This window comes from Papilio xuthus, unplaced genomic scaffold (genome assembly GCF_000836235.2).
Source record: "Papilio xuthus unplaced genomic scaffold, Pxut_1.1 DF825355.1, whole genome shotgun sequence".
NCBI lineage: Eukaryota > Metazoa > Arthropoda > Insecta > Lepidoptera > Papilionidae > Papilio > Papilio xuthus.
The window spans coordinates 695,673-714,936 of record NW_013533294.1 but is presented as its reverse complement, the minus strand read 5'-3'; the positions used below and the strand labels follow the sequence as shown (position 1 = coordinate 714,936).

The following is a 19,264-nucleotide window of genomic DNA, read 5'->3' as shown; positions in this document are numbered from 1 at the left end:
CTTATTACTAGTAATCCGAAATTGATTCTTTAAACTTATAGGTCTTATAGACAAATGTATTAGTTGGGCAAAAATAAACTTTGTTAGTAAACTGGTATAAAAACGGCTAAACACTCACGTATATTCGATAACCGCCGGAAACTAGTCGGTGCCGTCACCGGACGAAAAAACGTGAGTGTTTAGCCGTTTTTTATATAAGGGAACGTACCCATACTACGTGATCCGTTTAGGGGGGAGCGGAGTCTTTAAAATACCACGGTCAGTCACAGGAGTGGGAGGGGGGCTCAAATTTTAGTCACGTAGCCGTTAGTTGTTTTTTTTCATAATACATAATTCACTAGTAATTTAAGAATGCATGCAGTCTTATGCTATAAAGAAGAGTATGAGCCAAATTTTTTATTTTTTATTTTTTTCCTGTGAAATGATTAAAAATCACAATTATGAATTACTACGTACAAACTAAAGGGAGGGGGTCATGGCATGTACTACGAGTGGTCAAAGAGGGGTGGGAGGGTTCGAAAAAACTAAATATAATAGGTCACGTAGTATGGGTATGTTCCCTTAGTTTTATGTCTCACGAAAGTTTGAATAAAAAACTTTTTATTGCTTAAGGAAATATAACGTAAATTAATAATCGTGTTTTAATATTAGTATCAAGTATTATGGCTATAATTTAAGCATTTATATAATCTTTTTTTATTTAATAAACAATTTAAGGAAAATGTGTTTTCTTTTTAAAAATATAACCTTAAAAATAGATTTTATTTCTGCTTAAAAAATTTTATAACTTTAACCTTTTACCGCGACTTTTTGCGGAATTAAAAAAAAAACAAAATTAGTAGTCTACGTGTTCTTCCAGATTATGTTCCGTCAAATTTCATCAAAATCCATGCAGCCGTTCTTGTGATACTTTCTAACAAATATATTTAAATTTTTATCTTATATCTTTAAATGAGCAATTCTTGTAATATATCTTTATATATATAATTCTTCTGTGAGTGTGTATGTCACTGAACTTCTCTCAAACAACTGGACCGATTTCGATGAATTTTTTTGTGTGTGTTCAAGGGGATCTGGGAATGGTTTAGATTCACAATTTTCATCAAATGTTAACTTCATATTAATTTATTCAAATTAAACACGTGTAGACAGGACAACGTCTGTCGGGTCCGCTAGTATATATATAATTGGAAACTCGGAATCGGCTCCACCGATTTTCATAAAATTTTGTATATAGAGGGTTTGAGGGGCGATAAATCGATCTAGCTAGGAATCATTTTTAGAAAATGTCATTTTATTCGTGTTTTATCGATAATCAACTTAAACATAAACTTTACTTTTTCTATCGGTAAGATCGAAAAATATTATTCATATTTCATCATTTTATTAGTAATTCCTACTTAAATATAATTACCAAAAAAAACACAATTTAAAAAAAAATACCGAACAAAGCTCCGTCATCCAGGTACTATTTATAATATTAGTAAGATGTCATTTTATTGCACAATTTTTATTAAATAACTAAAAGTGAAATATCAACGGCGGGCATGTTTTGAATTTGACGTTACACTGTTTTCTCTGGATCGAAACCAATGTATGTAGGAATAAATATAAATCTTATTTAAGTGAATATTGAGTTATACGACGAAAAGAGAAATGAATCATCTTAATAAATAAAGGTATACACACAACAATATAGCATAAAAATAATAAATTTCAGTGTTTTCAAATATTTTAGTGACTCAAGGTCATGCGTGGTACGCAGTGCCGTCCCCCGACTAAGTCCCAACACACATCAAATTGTGTTATGCGTAGCACTCGCGCCTTCAAGATATCTGAAAACATTAAATCGTTACGTGATACGATAGTGAATGCTGGTCCAGTGCAGGTTGATTTCATCTTTGACTTTGTCAGATATGTGCAGCATCACGATGTTTTTCTTCACCGTAACAACATAGGAATACATTAATACCTGTATTTAAAGAAAAAAAGTGTCAATAATTTTAACATAACCTATCTTTTTTTTAATTTCTTAAGAATTATGTCGCTATGTGTCTTTATCTTTATAACAAAATATTTGGCAAACTGCCTCAAAAACATGCTACTAAAATCATGACTTTCTTGTGAATCTGATTGAAGTAAATACGAATATTCTGTGATACAGCAATATATTCAATGATTTTCCTTAATCAGAAATCAAGTAATTTCCTAAGATGAAATTATATTTCGCAGTTTTACGATCTGAATGCAACCATTATACTTTAGTTTATTAAAGAATCTTTCTATTTATTTTCATGTTACAAATAACCTACTTTCAATTAATTTACGTCAAAATTGGCGCACTTTTGAAGATAGCTAGATTAAAAAAATGTTTTTTTTTTTGCTACAATAAGAAATGTAAATAGCACCAAATATATTGAAATAGATAAAGAAACTATTATTTCGATAATATCTTCCATTTATATAATCCAACTAATGTCCATTTTCCTTGAAATGTTAATTACCAATTAGTAATTTAAATTGACTCAGATATGACGTAGCATGTCCATATAATTACGTATCTATGTTTAGTTTCTGTTACGTTGACAAACAATGCCAGTTTGTTTAGATAACGGTTTATTAGCTTAAATTAGCGTTACGCGATATAGCAGATGTGTTGAAAATAACCGTTTTTTTTAAAGGTTAACAAGATTTTATGTTTCAAAATAACTAATTTTATTTGGAAAATCATGATTTTTGTTTTACTTTCAATCTTTTAGCTAATGTGTCTGTAAATAAATAACGTCAGGAATACGTGAGAAGGACATTTCTAATTGGATGGAATATTCTAACGTGAGTTTGAAAATCGCCGAAAAAAAGTCTATTTTGTTAAAGAAATGTTTTGATTAAAACGAAATCATTTTAAATTAATTCCTACTAAAACTTAATCCATCTTTATGGGAGTACAATAAATGAAATTAACTTTTTGCGCTACGTTACAAAAGCTGCTATAATAACTGCTATTTGTAGCGCATTACTGTAGCAATAAAAGTAGAAATAACATGGAAATAACGGTTGTTTGTTATAGTTCGTTGCCGGTGTTTGCTACAGAAGGACGTGTCTTGTTCATTCGAATGTAAGTTAATCGATGTTATTTTTTTATTTTTATATTACAAGTAGAGTATTTGTTACATTATAAAGATTGTAGTTTATGCAAGTAAAATGTAAAAATATAAATTCAGATCTGCTCCTTTATAATGTAAGAAGACTTGGTTATAAATAAGGTTTTTTCTATCTATCTATCTTATAACAGATTTAGAAAGTTTACATAGGTAAAAAAAAATTGTAAGTAATTTCTGTTTATTCCATTATGAGTTTGTCTTTACCTTTTTATTTGACTGAGTCAGAAAGCGAAACATTTTTCACGAGTATGTATGTAGTTATATTTGGCCTGTTTTCTATACTGATTGTGACGTATTTGGTGCCAGGTATTAGGGTAGGCTCCGAGCCCCTCGGTGGGGGACGTATAGTGAGCTGATGATGATGATGATGATTATCTGGAATCTAAAACTAGAATTTAGATTTAACGGAACAAGGAAAAATAATCCAATATGGAAAAAAAAACGGAAATCATGTTTTTTGGCGTTTTAACAAAAAGTAATCTAGAGTTTTGACATTAAAAACTATAAAAGCTTGATAAAATTAAAAACATAAGTTAATTACAAACCAGAGTAACCTTGCTATATTGTTTCAACTTATGAACCCTCAACTTTCTTGCCACCAGCCAGGGTCTACCGGCTGAGGGTCCATTATCCACTTTTGAAATAACTTATATGTTAACTGGTATTTAACTAGACGTAACATGATCTAGTAACCGGATTAAGAGCTGAACGACACAAGAAAAATATCTCGTTATAATTTGAAGACCTTTTACGGAAAGTCCTAGTTGTATAAAATAGTTGAAAGCTTTGTAACAAATCACTAAACAATGACTAGGTTAAGTAAACATTATTAAAAGCATATTTATATGTCACCTGAAATGGCTGAAATAGCGAAGTGACCGTTGCCCATAGACATACGCAATTGCATATGCGTTGCCTACCTTTAATCGACGGAGGAGAGGATGCACGGAAAGAAAATATTTTCCCTTTCCATGCATCCTCTCATCCGGAAAGTCCACTTTCACTTTCCATCCTTTCCTTATAAGAAAAAGGGTGGGAAGAGAAAGAAGACTAAATTAAGCCTCCGGGACGCACACTCATCAGACTGTACTTGGAATTGCCTCCACTTGACGCCTGTCTTCTGTGTGGTCGTGGTATTTCACTGGGTGAGGACAATTTGTGCAAACATGTTAAAGCGGGCTCTACCACTATTTAAAGCTTTAAGACTGGCTGCCCGTAACTTCCTATACGTTGCATTTAAAAAAAGTAAAAATTTAGTCTATGTCACCCGGGGATAGAGTAGCTTACCAATAGCGAAAGAATTTTTCAAACCGATTCAGTATTTTCGGAACATATTCAATTCAAACTAATCTTTCCTCTTTATGAGTATTGATAATAAAAAAAACTGATTACTTGATTTATTCATAAGACTAGCTATCGCACGAGACTCAGTCAGCGCTGAATTAAAATAAAAACTTGATTAGTAGCCTATGTTCTATGCCAAATTTCAGCGAGATCACATCAGCCGTTCTGGAGATATCTTCAAACAAACATCCGTCCATCTAAACATTCGCATTTATATTAGATTTGCAATTTTTTTTTCTCCTCGTCTCATAACATCAGTGGGGTAAACAAATAGTTTTTGACCACATCATATTAAAAATCTTTTTTAACATTCAATTGACTATTTTATTAGCCCAATTTACTTGCTTATGTTCTTTAGTTGGCAACATTGGCAGTGAAATTATTGCGTCTGACAAAATAAGAACAAAACGATATAAACTCAACGACCAGTCTTTTCAAGGTCTGCTACAAGGTCAATCGACCGACGACTAGGCTGACCATCTATTCCATTAAACTGGGATAATAGTTGTTGAAAATATCCTAAATTTTTAATAGCAAACGAGCAAACGGCTATAGCCATAGTATTTCAGATGCTTTACCTTTAATCGACAGAGGAATAGACGCAAAGAAAGAGATTATTATCCCTTACTCTGTGTCCTTCATCAAATCTATTTCCTATCCTTTCCTTATAAGAACAAGGTAGGAAGGACTAAAATTAGGTCTCTGGTATACACACTCATCGTATCATGTGGTCATTGTAATGCACCGGGTGAGACATTCCTGCAACAAATGTTAGCGTCTACCAACTTACTGGTTTCAGTCACTTTAGTACGCGGCGGACGCATCGCACGGCCCGCAACGCATTTTAGCTTTGTATTTGAAATAGTGCTGCTTTCATCGTCCACGATACTTCGAAGGACGGTATTTATCGACAAGTAATCCGTGAGCGTCGGTGGCTCAGGAGGTTAAGCAATTGACTTGCAACCTGCAGGTCTTGGGTTCGAATCCCGCCATGTACATATGTAAATTTATTCCGACGTTCTGAGAAAAAATTCAAAGATGGTTGACTATGGCCTAGTCACCCTTAATATAGGGTAGGCTCCTCCTCAGTGGGGACGTATAGTGAGCTGATGATAGAATCCGTTGCGGGGTACGTGCTGCGCATGTGGTGATCCAATGAACATAGCTTTACAATATTCATGAGTGTTTTCTATCACGTTCAATGATTTGTTCCATGCGTTAGCCACTTGAATATAATCAAGTAATTTTATCTTTATTTGAAGTGTGTATTTGTTTTAAAGATAGAAACGTTTATACGTCAATAAATCATTAGAGTACAAGAATGGAAATATATAACAACTAACAGACGCCTGCGACTTCGTCTAGTAAAATGTTTAGTAGCCTATTTATTCATCCAGACTATGTATGCCAAATTTCAACGAGATCCATGCAGCCGAGCCGTTCTAGAGATATTTTCTAACATACATCTAAACATTCGCATTTATAATATTAGTAAGAAAATATTTAACACAGATTATATAAATCATTTATTTGTGAATAAAAAAACACCCTGTGTAAACTTAGTTGAAATATGGGCGTCACTAGGGGTAGGGTAGGTGGAGTCAGTTACCCTTCCCTAGAGAATGAAGAAATGTGAAATACATACAAACTACTTTGAATATTGCCATATTAATGTTAGTTACCCCCCTATAACCCCATGGATCATCCCCCATCCACTCACCACCCGTCCCTCACTCGTCAACATAGGTTTTGTTAAGCTACAGGATGTTACAATGAAACATACATACAATCTCTCATACATGAATAGTAAGTGCGATATATCGTGAGTTTCTAAGACCAAAATCCTATTTGGCCTCTGAAACCAACGGATATCTTACTAATATTATAAATGCGAATGTTTAGATGGATGGATTTGAAGTTATCTCCAGAACGCATCACAATGTAATTCGACATGGATGTAGAACATAGTCTGGAAGAACACATAGGCTATGTTTTTTAATCCGCGCGAATAAAGTCGCGGACAACAGCTAGTAAACGAACTGGCCTTGACCCAGCCCTGTATTACTCCCACAGACATCCATTATCTAATACAAACACCATAAATTCGCACCAAGGGGAAATAATCCTGAATGTTAACCTTTAAATGTACATAAAAGAAATCTTAATTAAAACCAATGACCTTGGTTTGACATTAGCGCCAATTCCCATCATTGTTCAAACAGTGAATAGTGATAGTGTTAGAAAGAGATAGCAGATTCCATGGAAATGACCTTGTATTGTTTACTACGGAGTCTAATCTTAGTAATATTATAAATGCTAATTTTTACTAAATTATTTAATAACTTTCGTTAGACATTATACTCGCTAGCTGCGGGCCGCGTCCGCGAAATAATACCAGTCCCACTCATCCTGATGAAGGGCCACCGATGGGCTCGAAACTAGTCGGTGCCGCCACCGGACGAATAACCTGAGTGTTTAGCCGTTTTTATATCAGTTTAGCTAATGTTTATATGGATGTTAGATCTCTCCAGAACGGTTGCCTGGATCTTGTTGATGGCATAGATGTAGAACATAGTCTGTAAGAACACATAGACTACCAAGGTTTTTAATTAGTCGACACCTAAACTTTTTCTTTCTTAATTCTGAAAGGGCTTTTCATAAAAGGCATATCATGACCTTTTTTAGGGTTCCGTACCTCATAGGAAAAAAACGGAACCCTTATAGGATCACTTTGCCGTCCGTCTTTCTGTCAAGACGCTTTTTCTCGCGCGTGAAGGTATCAAGCTGGAATTTATATCAAATAGGTCTGCGGTTCCTTAAAGCTGTTAAAAAATAAAACTTCTGAACCAACGCAATGTTACGCAAATTATTTCTCTATTATGCCAAAAATCAGTTTATTTTATCGCATTTATTTATGCAACCTTCATGGTCGTAATCCGTGGCGTTTGATCTCAAATGTCAAACTGCGATATTTGGCGCCAACTGTCACTTGTCATATGTCAAACTATGACCTTGACAGTTATCCTTGTGTCATTAATTATAGCTTGCGTTGTTTGCTTTATATTATTGTGTTTATTATGTGTTTTAAGTTCACTTTTAAGGGTTTTAACATGCATATTAGTGACCGCCGTTGTTATTCTGTCTATTTGCACTTTTATTCCATCTGGTTAACGATATAAAAGGAAATTAGCTTATATTGGTAATTCAATGTTGCCATAACTAGCAAAAGCAGAGTATTAGGTTCACGAAGATTTTTATATTGTCATATATTTAGTAACTAAACAGTGGTAGACGTAAGCAACAACATCTTATGCACTCTGTGCCTTTCCGCTGCAATACTACGACCTCACAGAACACACGCCTCAAGTCACAACTCAACAACTGCAGTCTTGTCTCGTCCACTGCAACACGACCTCACAGAAGACAAGCCTCAAGTGAAAGCAATTCCAAGTACAGTCTGATTAATATACATACCAGAGACCTAATTTTAGTCATCTTTCCCTTCCTAGACTAAGCTGACGCATGGTCGATGCAAAGTGGGCCTTGGCTTCCACCAACAAGTCTCCGCTTTCCCCGATCCCGTCCCAACTCAATCTATAAAACCGGTAATTTCATATCCTACCCTTTCCTTATAGAGGGGGATATTTTATATTTCTATACCCTCCCCAGTCATTTAACGGTAACGTATACGCAATTGCAGAAGCCTGAGCAGGGATCGCTTTGCTATTTCGGCAAATTTAAGTGGGTGCTTGTTCATTTACCATACCAATTCCTTTTTGACGTTCCTCTGTTTCCTTGTTGAGATGAAACTAGATATAATTTTTTTTAAATTTTGTTACAGATAATGCCTGAAGTACATCCAGCTTTTGCGGAGGCGGGAAAGAAACAAGGATTGGAGATATGGCGTGTTGAAGTAAGTAATTAATCCAATAATCCTATTTATGATCATCCTGTAGTTTCACCAATGTAGTTTATAGTATGTACTCTTCCATACATCTTTATTAGGTGGCGTCCATAAATTACGTGAGGTGTTTAAGGAGTCGAGTCAAATCTCATCTAATCTTACGTTTCAGAGGGGAGGGTCTCGGCAAATATCACGTATTTTTTTTCTGATTAAAAAAAAAAGCAAAAGCACGAAGCAATTTTTTTTCACAATAATAATCTAACGCGTTTACGTAAGAGACTCACATTTTGAAAAATCTCACGTGAGATTGGGGGATGGGGGTTGAATAAAATATCGCGACATCTCACCAGGGAGGGAGGTGCAGAAAATTAAAAAAGCTCTATTTATTAACAATATTTATTTCTTTCTCTAGTATATCCTCTTCCTGTCTACACGTCTTTAATTCGAATATTATTTAAAATTTGACACTGCGATGGTAGCTCCGTCTGTCGGATCCAATGTAAAACATTCCAAAATCAACAACTACTAATAAATTAAAAAAAACATTGTCCAGCGGACAAAATTGTGAATCTAAACCATTCCCAGATACCCTTGAACACACACAAAAAATTTCATCAAAAATCGGTCCAGTCGTTTGAGAGAAGTTCAGTGACATACACACTCACAGAAGAATTATATATATAAAGAAGATATTGCCTATGGTTGAAAATACTGTCAGATCAAACACATTATGTAAATATCTAGCTAATTAATAGAGTAATTTCTAGATAGAAAGTCTTTTGACCTTGGGGGGATATTTTTAAAACGCGTAGCTATGCGCAAACAAAAAACAACGCATTAAACATCCGGTGAGAGCTAGGTGATTGGAAAAAGAAAAATACTAGAGATTCTTTGTACGTCTAATTTAAATTAAAACAAGATTTCGTTCGCACAGAATGAAAAAAAAAACTTAGTAGTCTATGTGTTCTTTCAGACTATGTTCTACATCTATGCAAAATTTCAGCGAGATCCATGCAGTTCTGGACATACTTTCTAACATACAGATCCATCCATCCAAGTCTTCACATTTATAATATTCACAAGACTAGCTGTCGCCCGTGACTTTGTCTGCGAAATTAAAAATAAATTAGTAGCTTATGTGTTTTTACTATGTTCTACATCTATGACAAAATTCATTAAGATCCATGCAGCAGTTCTGGAGATATCTTCTAACAAACATTTTTTTTTTATGTCATAAGTTGGCAAACGAGCGAGCGGCCACCTGAAATCGCTGAAATAGCGAAGTGACTGCTGCCCATAGACATACGCAATTGCATATGCGTTGCCTACCTTTAATCGACGGAGGAGAGGATGCACAGAAAGAAAATATTTTCCCTTTCCATGCATCCTGTCATCCGGAAAGTCCACTTCCCCTTCCCATCCTTTCCTTTTAAGAAAAAGGGTGGGAAGGGAAAGTGGACTAAATTAGGTCTCCGGAACGCACCATCATCAGACTGTTGTTGGAATTGCTTCCACTTGACGCCTGTCTTCTGTGTGGTGGTGGTATTTCACCGGGCGAACCTGGTCAATTCGTGCGAAGATGTTAAAGCGGGCTCTACCACTGTTAAATCATCACATCTACACATTCGCATTTATAATAAGATATGGCTATTGCTTTCTTATTCTTGGCTTTAAGCCTAATTTCTTTTATTACTACATTATTATATTTTTGTATTTTAAAATCAATGAATAAAGTTTTATGTTCTCTTTATGTATATTAAACATAAAATGCCTAAAGTAATCATCATTAACATTGTTGACGTAAGATTTTCGAAGTAATGTTGTAAATTATATTTAAACTCGACAAATTTATGTCTCTATCAAAGTGTACGATATAAAAACAATTTTATGGTTCCTATAATTTTTTATTATCTGTTGATTTGAAGTCAAAAAAATAGTTGAATGGTTGCAAAGATAGAGGAATACCAAAGTATGGATTTTAGGAAAGCGGATATGCGTAAGAATGGATTCAGATATGACTGGTAGGGATGTATGGAGTACATACTTTGTTTTGCGTAGGGACAGACTGAAATAGAAGAAAATGCTTAACAAATACATGGTCTAATAAAAGATGAATTCAAAGATATGTGAAAAGTCAAACCGTAGTGGGTCACCATTCACTATTACCTAGTTTCACTTAGGGTACTCCGAGACCCTCAGTGGGGCCTTATAGCTGATGGTGATGACTAGTGGTCACCCAACTCCTCCATCACAGTATTTAAGTATCCTATAATATGCGCGCGTTCATCAGCTATCTTCCCGTCAAAATAGGTCAAGCCGTTCCGGAGATCACACGGAACAAACGCGAATTTGCAAACATAGATCTTTAAAATATTATAAATGCGAATGTTTAGATGTTTGTTTGTTTGAAGATATCTCCAGAAAAGCTGTATGGATCTCGTCTGGAAGAACACATACTAATTAAGTCGCGGGCGACAGCTAGTCTAAATATAAATATCATTTACTAACAAATGATGTGTTCCTCATTAGTTACAGTAAAATGTTTTATTTGATAATGTAACAATTACGTTAATTATGTCTGTAAATAATTTCATGTTCAAGTTATATTTAACATGCTTTTGTCAAACTATAAATATACAGGTGTCATTGCCCTTTTATAATACACTAGCGGTGGTAAGAAAAATGAGTATGTGTTCTTACAGACTATGTTCTACATCTATGATATATATAAAGCGGAAGGGTTTGTTTGTTCGTTTGTTTATACACATTAATCTCAGGAACTAGTGGTCCGATTTGAAAAATTCTTTTTTTTGTTGGATAGTCCATTTATAGAGGAAGACTTTAAGCTATGTAACATAACGTTGTGACCAACATAACGTGTGTTTTTGTTTAATTCCGCGCGTACGTAATCGCGGCCGACAGCTAGTCTATGATAAATTTCATCTAAATTCATTCAGCCGTTATGGATACATTCTAACAAACATCCATCTAAACATTCTCATTTATATTATTAAGATTAGTCAGTAAATGTATAACGAATTGTGTATAAAAGATGTTTTTAACGATTTTAATGTGACCAATAGTCGCCATTTGTTCGAAATTCGACCCACTGTTGATTTTGACTAACTAAAATTTCTATGTAGTTAATAAAATCGTATGCATAAATTCGTCTGTCTCTGATAATACGGTTACTGTGATATAAATAGACTCCCAACGTAGATGTACAAATATTCAGGTACAGGGTGTTCTATAACTCTAAATCATTGTAAACATGGGTTGTTATGAAACTTGTGAAAAAAATGTTTAATGGATCCTTGGGTTGATGGTTAATCTTTTAATAATAATAAACAAAAAATACAAATTTAAATTCTAGCACAAAAATAAAACATAAAATTCTTTAGGGCACATGTGACCACTTGGCCAGCACTGGACAGTACAATCCCACTCTAGTCCAGTCTTTTGTCAAGATTCTATTTTTTTTTGATTGATTGTAAAGTATAGAGTAATTAAAATTATTGACAGACAGACAGACAGAGTTAATTTCGCATTTAAAATATTAGCAAGGATTTTCCCTTTGACAAAAAAGAAATATGTTTTTTTTTAACAGTAAATTTTAAAGTAATATTATTTACATACTTTTCAATCACCCTGTATAATTTTAACTATCGTTTTACACAGGAAGTGTAGACGCGGTGAGTTGTCTCTAAATCTGTACTTACACATACTTTTGTATACAGCGTGTTTATTTTCTTGTAGTTTTGCGGAGTAAATATTACTCTAGTTTTTGAATCGATTAACATTTTTTTTAAATCATTCTGTAGATTTTTAAGTTCAAAACACATGTAGAATAAAATATTGTGATTTTTTTAATTTTTTTTTAATAATAACATGGTTTTAATAAGTTTTTAGCAATGGAAAACCCTTTATACCTTTACTAGCAGTCTCCCACTCCGTCTGCGCGGAATAACAAAAGCTTCATTAGTAGTCTATGTGTTCTTCCAGACTATGTTCTATATGTATGACAAATTTCATCAATATCCGTTCAGCCGTTCTTTAGATATCTTCTAACATACATCTAAACATTCGCATTTATAATATTTATATATTTTGTTTCAGAACTTTGAACCCGTCGCGATACCTCTAAATCAGTATGGTAATTTTTACTCAGGAGACTCTTATATCGTGCTTAAGGTATGTACGATCAGAAATTATTCAATTAATTAAGTACTAATTTATTATATTTTACTTTTAAACTATACACTAACTAGTTCTCGCCCGCGACTTAGTCTGCGAGGAATTAAAAAAAAGTTAATTAGTAGTCTATGTGTCCTTCCAGACTATGTTCTACATCTATACCAAATTTTAGTAAGATACTGGTTTAAATTTTATAAGAAGGTCCAAATATGATATTGGGACCTTCAAAAGTAGAGTGAATAGGCACTTACTAAGCTAGCGCGTACCATCTTTCGACCAAATCTCCACTAACACCAGGTGGGATCGTGGTCAAGCGCTAGCTTATAAAACTTAAAAAAAATACTGTGAGCCGTTCAGGAGATACCTTCAAACATACATCCATGCATTGGCATTTATAATATTAGTAAGATTTAAGACAACTTCGCGACTCCTTTAATTTGTTTTTTTTTATTTATTGAAAAAGAGATAAATTTATTACCAAAATAGATGGCGTTGTTACAAAACCTATTTTTAATTATAGAGGGCGCCTATTCAAGTCAAAATAACTCCTTTTTACTATGCAAAATTTAATATACTGTTTGGAAGAAAATCCGAAGATGAGCCAGTGTATTGACTCAACACTAGCCTTACTAAAATGTCGACGTTTATGTCCCCTCACTTTTCATTCTGACACTTGACTTTGTAACGAAAGCACGCCATTCGCGCTAAATGATTCCAGCTTATAATATCGAAACATACTTATCAAAATCCAACAGACGTCAGGTGCATCAAACCTGTCCTGGGACATCCACTTCTGGCTGGGCACCAACACCAGTCAGGATGAAGCTGGGGCAGCTGCCATCTTGTCTGTCAATCTGGATGACGAACAATTCCATGGAGATGCTGTACAACACAGAGAGACACAGGGTCATGAGTCTAGACAATTCCTGAGTTACTTTGAACCTGGTAAGTAGTAAAAAAAAAATTGCGCAATTTCTTTTCTAGCACATTCGCGTTGTGGAATGACATGTCCAGTATTTCTAAACTAATACGACTTAGGAAAACTAAACAAAACAAAAAAACTCAAATATGCAAAAAAAAATTACCTAAACTCAACAAAACAAAACAAAAGAAGCGAGCATATCCTTAAAGGCCGGTAACGCATCTGCAGTTCCTCTGGTGATGTCCATAGGTGTCTTTGATCACCTCAGTGTTCTCTCTCGTTTGACCTTTGACTTAAAAAAAATCTAGTCGATATTCTTTAAAAAAAATTGAAGAATAACTAATGTACTGAAATATTTCACTTGAATATTTTACAGATCAAAAGATTTCTAGAAAAAAAACATCGTCAGAAAAACGCAAGTATTTTGCATGGAAAAGGGACATTATAAATATTATGGGATAAAATACGAATATATTTTGTTGAAATGGAATGTTTATATATTTATTCGAAATGGGAAATCTATATATATAAAATAAACTGCTGTTCGTTAGTCTAGCTAAATCTCGAGAACAGCTGAACTGTATTATCTTATCTTGGTCTTGTAATGTTCTTGGAGGTCTAGGGAACAGAAGACAGGCGTCAAGTGGAAGCAATTCCGCGTTTCGTCTGATGAGTGTGCGTCCCGGAGGCCTAAATTAGTCCTATTTCCCTTCCCACCCGTTTTCTTATAAGGAAAGGATGGGAAGTGGACTTTCCGGATGAGAGGATGCATGGAAAGAGAAAATGTTTTGTTTCTGTGCATCCTCTCGGTCGATTAAAGGTAGGCAACGCATATGCAATTGCGTATGTCTATGGGCAACGGTCACTTCGCGATTTCATGTGGCAGCTCGCTCGTTTGCCACCTTATGATATTAAAAAAAGTTTATGCGAAAATTCTATTTGCATGTGGAATACAAGCCTTTTGTATAAATTAAATTCCGGTGTATCTTTATATTGAAAACATTGCATGTCTTCATAAAATTATAAAAACTATATTACCATCATTTATTTGGGCAAAATACAGTCGAAAGAAAGTCACAAGACAGCGACATATTTCTCGCTTATAGAGGTTTCTATATAACCAGAGTTTCTCGCTGATGGAGGTCGGGACCTGATAATGACTCGCTTATAGAAGTTTGATTGTATTGGGTTTTAAACTTCTAAATGGTAGCTTTGGATTTGTTAAGTAAACATTTTGATGTTTAAAACATGATTTGGGGATTGAAATGGATGCATTTTTAGGCTTATCATTTCACAGATTCCCAATCTTGGAGACCACATTCATAATGTGATTTTGAAACAGCAAATTGTAACCCCTTAAATTTATTTTCCTGCATCACACTTCCCGGGTGTCTCCATGGGGTCCTAAACCACTTTGATTATGACTATTCTATATTTCTATATTAATTAATAAGTTTCTTTCCAGCTATTAGATATATGGATGGTGGGCATGCTTCAGGCTTTAGTCATGTGACCATCAATCCTGGAGCTGAGAAGAGATTGTTCCAGATTAAAGGCAGAAGAAATGTCCGTGTTAAACAGGTAAGATCTGCTTTGAAATGACGTAATGAAAACGTTTTTTAGGGATCCTTTTCTGCCTTCAGTCTGGTCAATTTCTAGTAAAGAATGCGATTTTTTTAATCTTAAGAATTTCCTTCATCGTAAGAACGTCGGATAAATGTAAATCGGAAATCGAAAAGTACATGGCAACCCAAGACCTGCAGATTGCAAGTCAAGTGTTTGACCCCTGAGCCACCGACGCTCTGAAGCTGAATCTAGATTCCAATAATGTTTTGTTTCAGGTTGAAGCTTCAGTTAAATCAATGAACAAGGGTGATTGTTTCATATTAGATGTTAACCACGATATCTTTGTGTACGTGGGAGATGGTTCCAAGACTGTAGAAAGATTGAAAGCTATAACTGTTGCTAATCAGATCAAAGATCAGGACCATAATGGAAGAGCTAATATTGAGATTATTGGTGAGTAGGCAAATTTCAATGACACTATTTCATTTAACCATGGTGGAGGCAGCTTTAACATTAAAGGAATTGTCTCGTCCAGTGCAATACCACGACCACACAGGACGCCTTAAGTATGAAGCTATTCCAACTACAGTCTGATGAGTGTGTTTGGGAGGACTCATTTCAGTCCTCTCTCCTTTCCTATCCTTTCCTTATAAGGTTGATTTGCTATTTTGGTGAATTCAGCTGGCCGCTTGCTCGTTTGCCAAATTACTATAAAAAACCCTTGATGCCACTCAGTCAGCTAAAACATCGATTTCGCAACAAAATTGTTGATTTTAAATTTTTAACAAAATTTGGTCCTAAAAATGCACCTTGCGATAGTCTCCATAATTTCACAATTTCTTTTAGATCCGTTCTCCCATGAAGGTGATCTGGAGAAGTTCTTTGAAGCACTCGGCTCTGGTGATCAGGATTCAGTGCCTGATGCTGAGGAAGGTGGTGACGATGAAGTAAGGAATGATAAACTATGCCAAAAGCTTATGAGAAATCAATTTATTTGGGTAGTTTTTGATTTTAAATTCTTTATTCTTTAGGAGTTTGAAAGAGGAAGTACCAAAGAAGTAACACTTTCCGAGATATCAGACAGGACTGGTCAATTGGAGATCAAAAAACTCTCTGGACCATTGAATAGAGAACTATTGGATACCCAGGTTTGTATTGAACGATGTCCTTTCCTTACCCTTTTGTTATACATAAGTAAAGGATGGGAAGGGGAAGGGGATTTGATTGATGGAGGGGAGACGTAAAGGGGAAATATTCTCTGTCTGTGCGCTCCTAAGTAGACTAAAGGTAGGTAATGCATCTACAATTGCGCATGTCTATGAGCAGCAGTTATTTCGACATTTTGGCGAATTCAAGTGGTCGTTTGCTCTTATAGTATAACAAAATATTTCCTTGTTATTCTGTTCTTATTGCAAATTCTATCTTTGTATTAATTAAAAGAATGAACTATTTCCCAATTGTAACACGAGTGTGTTACAAAATTTTAATGTTACAAACTTTTAATAAATTACTTATACATGTCATTTTTATTAAAATAAGTCGTAAATATGTTGTAAAAAATAAAAATTTCATGTTACTTACGTCAACAGTTTTGTTACATGGGTGTGTTACAATTTTTTAACTTTTACAAATCTATCTTACTCTAACTATTTCTAGTAATTCATCATCATCAGCTCACTATACGTCCCCACCGAGGGGCTCGGAGCCTACCCGAAGTTACGGGTGACTAGGCCATAGCCAACCACGCTGGCCAAGTGCGGGTTGACTTCACACATATGTTTGAGTTTGTCAGATATGTGCAGCATCACGATGTTTTCCTTCATCGTAACGTCGGATAAATGTACATATGTAAATGGGAAATGGAAAAACACATCGGTACATGTCGGGATTCGAACCCAGGACCTGCTGATTGCAAGTCAAGTGCTTGACTCCTGAGCCACCTACGCTCTCTTTTTCTAGTAATTAAATGATTATAAATTATTACTCGATTTTTTAATATAATAGTAATTTTGACAGGAATGTTACATTTTGGACACCGGCAGCAGTATCTATGTATGGGTCGGCAGGAAATCCAATGGAACGGTAGGAATTATTTGTACTTTAAAATTAAATTAAACATTACTTTAACCAAATCCATTATGTTTTTTATTAATAAATAAGTTTTAAGATTAAATAAATAAAAAATTAAGAGATTATGACGTCTGTATAGTCAACTACAGGATGTTAATTTATATTTTAGGAGAAATCAGCAGCAATGGCGAAAGCAGAACAATATTTGAAAGCCAACAATTATCCTGCTTGGGTAAGATATTTTAATTTTAAAATATTTTTAAATAACTAACTTTCACCCGCGACTTCGTTAGCGTTTAAGAAAATAGCCTATAACATTCTTGTGTACATCAGCTTCCTTTAAGTTCTAGTCTCTTCAAAATCTGTCCACACGTTCCCCAGATTATAAGAAACATACACAAACCTACGGACAGAGAGACAATCAAAAAATTAAAAATGGAATTTCCCTTATAAGCAATAACAAGTAATATCACAGACCTAATTTTACTACCCTATCGCTCAACTTTTTCTTATAAGGAATAGATAGGAAAGAGAAGTGGATTTGACAGGGGAGGGGACGCAAAAGAAGAGGAAACATTTGTGTGCTTCCGTATGTCTATGAGCAGCAGACGCTTCGCTATTTCGCTGAATTTATGTGACCACTTGTTCTATTGCCTTCTTATAATATATAATAAAAAAAAAATCTTGTTCATGAAATGTTTTTTTAATATTACAAAGCTAGAAGGTAACTTATGTGTGTTGTTTTTTTTTTAAATTCCACACTGACTGACACGTTTAAAATTTTTATTTCCCAATGAATATTATTAAAATAGAAAAAAAAGCCTTTAAAATGTGCATTATTTTAGGTACATATATCAAAAGTGACGGAAGGAGCTGAAGCGGCTGCTTTCAAACAATATTTTGTTGACTGGAATTAAATTTAAATGCGTGTCCATTGTCTAAAAACTTGTATAGAAACAAGGTCTTATTTTACTCCACTTTCACTTCCTACCCTTATTAGTAAAGGATGGGAATTGGAAGTGGACTTTCCGGATGAGATGCATGGGAAGGGAAAATATTTTTTCTTTCTGTGCATCTCCTCCGTCGATTAAAGGTAGGCAACACATATGCAATTGCGTATGTCTATGGTCAATGGTCACTTCGCTATTTCAGCGATTTTATGAGACCACTCGCTCGTTTGCCACTTTATGATATAAAAAAGGAGTCACAGAAAGAGAATATTTTCCCTTCCGATGCCGGATGAGGCATAGGAAGGGAAAATATTCTCTTCTCCTTCTCTGTATCCTTCGTAGATTCGCTATTTCAGCGACTTCAGTTGGCCGCTCGTTTGCCACTTTATAATATAAGATTTTTATAATCTCAGACAGTTTGTTTTGATGCAAGTTTTATGTCAATGGAATTTCATTATATCGCTTGAAATGAATCTCTATATCAAAATGCACAAATTATATTTTGCTTTTAGTGTTGTAACTGTAGGATTTTCGTGACACTTGTATACAAATGATAGGACATGTATACATGTGTCACTTTGTACGTGTAGTACAAAATGTAAACATGAGACAGTTGTATACTCTTCGTAGTATAATGTGTATACATTTGACACTTGTATACAAGATGTATACACATGTCAATGCAGTGGAGTTTTATTTTATTATTCATTTTAAGATACACAAAAATGTTACAAAATCTCTTTCAGTATTCGAATAATTTTTTTTGGCTTGTGATTTTACATTTTTTTTATTAATAACGTTTGAGTTTCAAATTATCAATGTTGTATAATTGCTTTAAAAGTGAAATTAATACTAAAGTATAGTTACGTGCTTTATGTTGCATTTATATTTTTAACAATTTATAATTGTGTTTATTTTGTGATTTTTTTTAATATGTAAGTTTAGTTGATATATTTAAGTTTGTCAAATAAATGTGTATGAAAAAAATGTGTTTTATTTTAAAGATATTAGATTTAATTGGATACCTAATCTATTATGGTAACGAGAAATTTGTCTTGAATTTAAAGTACATTTTGGGGTTAGTTTAATATAGCGCCTGATGAAAATTATCTGCAATTTCTCTTGTTATTGTATTGCTAATATATTTTTAAAG

At 34.2% G+C, this 19,264-nt stretch overlaps 1 protein-coding gene across 2 annotated transcripts; it reads left to right on the top strand.

Moving 5' to 3' along the window:
- The first annotated feature begins 3,024 nt into the window (after window positions 1-3,024).
- Window positions 3,025-19,092, top strand: LOC106126013 (gelsolin). Of its 2 annotated transcripts, none has more exons than XM_013323452.1 (11): window positions 3,025-3,115; window positions 8,347-8,418; window positions 12,526-12,600; window positions 13,359-13,548; window positions 14,991-15,106; window positions 15,367-15,544; window positions 15,938-16,038; window positions 16,123-16,239; window positions 17,108-17,173; window positions 17,331-17,393; window positions 18,007-19,092. In XM_013323452.1, the coding sequence occupies exons 2-11, from the start codon at window positions 8,350-8,352 to the stop codon at window positions 18,076-18,078; spliced, it is 1,047 nt and encodes a 348-aa protein (XP_013178906.1). In that variant the 5' UTR covers window positions 3,025-3,115; window positions 8,347-8,349; the 3' UTR covers window positions 18,079-19,092. The 2 variants fall into 2 exon arrangements, with proteins under 2 accessions (XP_013178906.1, XP_013178907.1); XM_013323453.1 differs by lacking the exon at window positions 3,025-3,115 and adding an exon at window positions 7,686-7,704.
- Window positions 19,093-19,264: the final 172 nt, after the last annotated feature.

Excerpts from the sequence above, each read along its gene's own strand:
- LOC106126013 (XM_013323452.1), top strand. The coding sequence starts at position 8,350 with ATGCCTGAAGTACATCCAGCTTTTGCGGAGGCGGGAAAGAAACAAGGA. Across the intron at positions 15,545-15,937 it reads AGCTAATATTGAGATTATTG|ATCCGTTCTCCCATGAAGGT; the intron begins GTGAGTAGGCAA and ends AATTTCTTTTAG. Across the intron at positions 16,240-17,107 it reads GAGAACTATTGGATACCCAG|GAATGTTACATTTTGGACAC; the intron begins GTTTGTATTGAA and ends TAATTTTGACAG.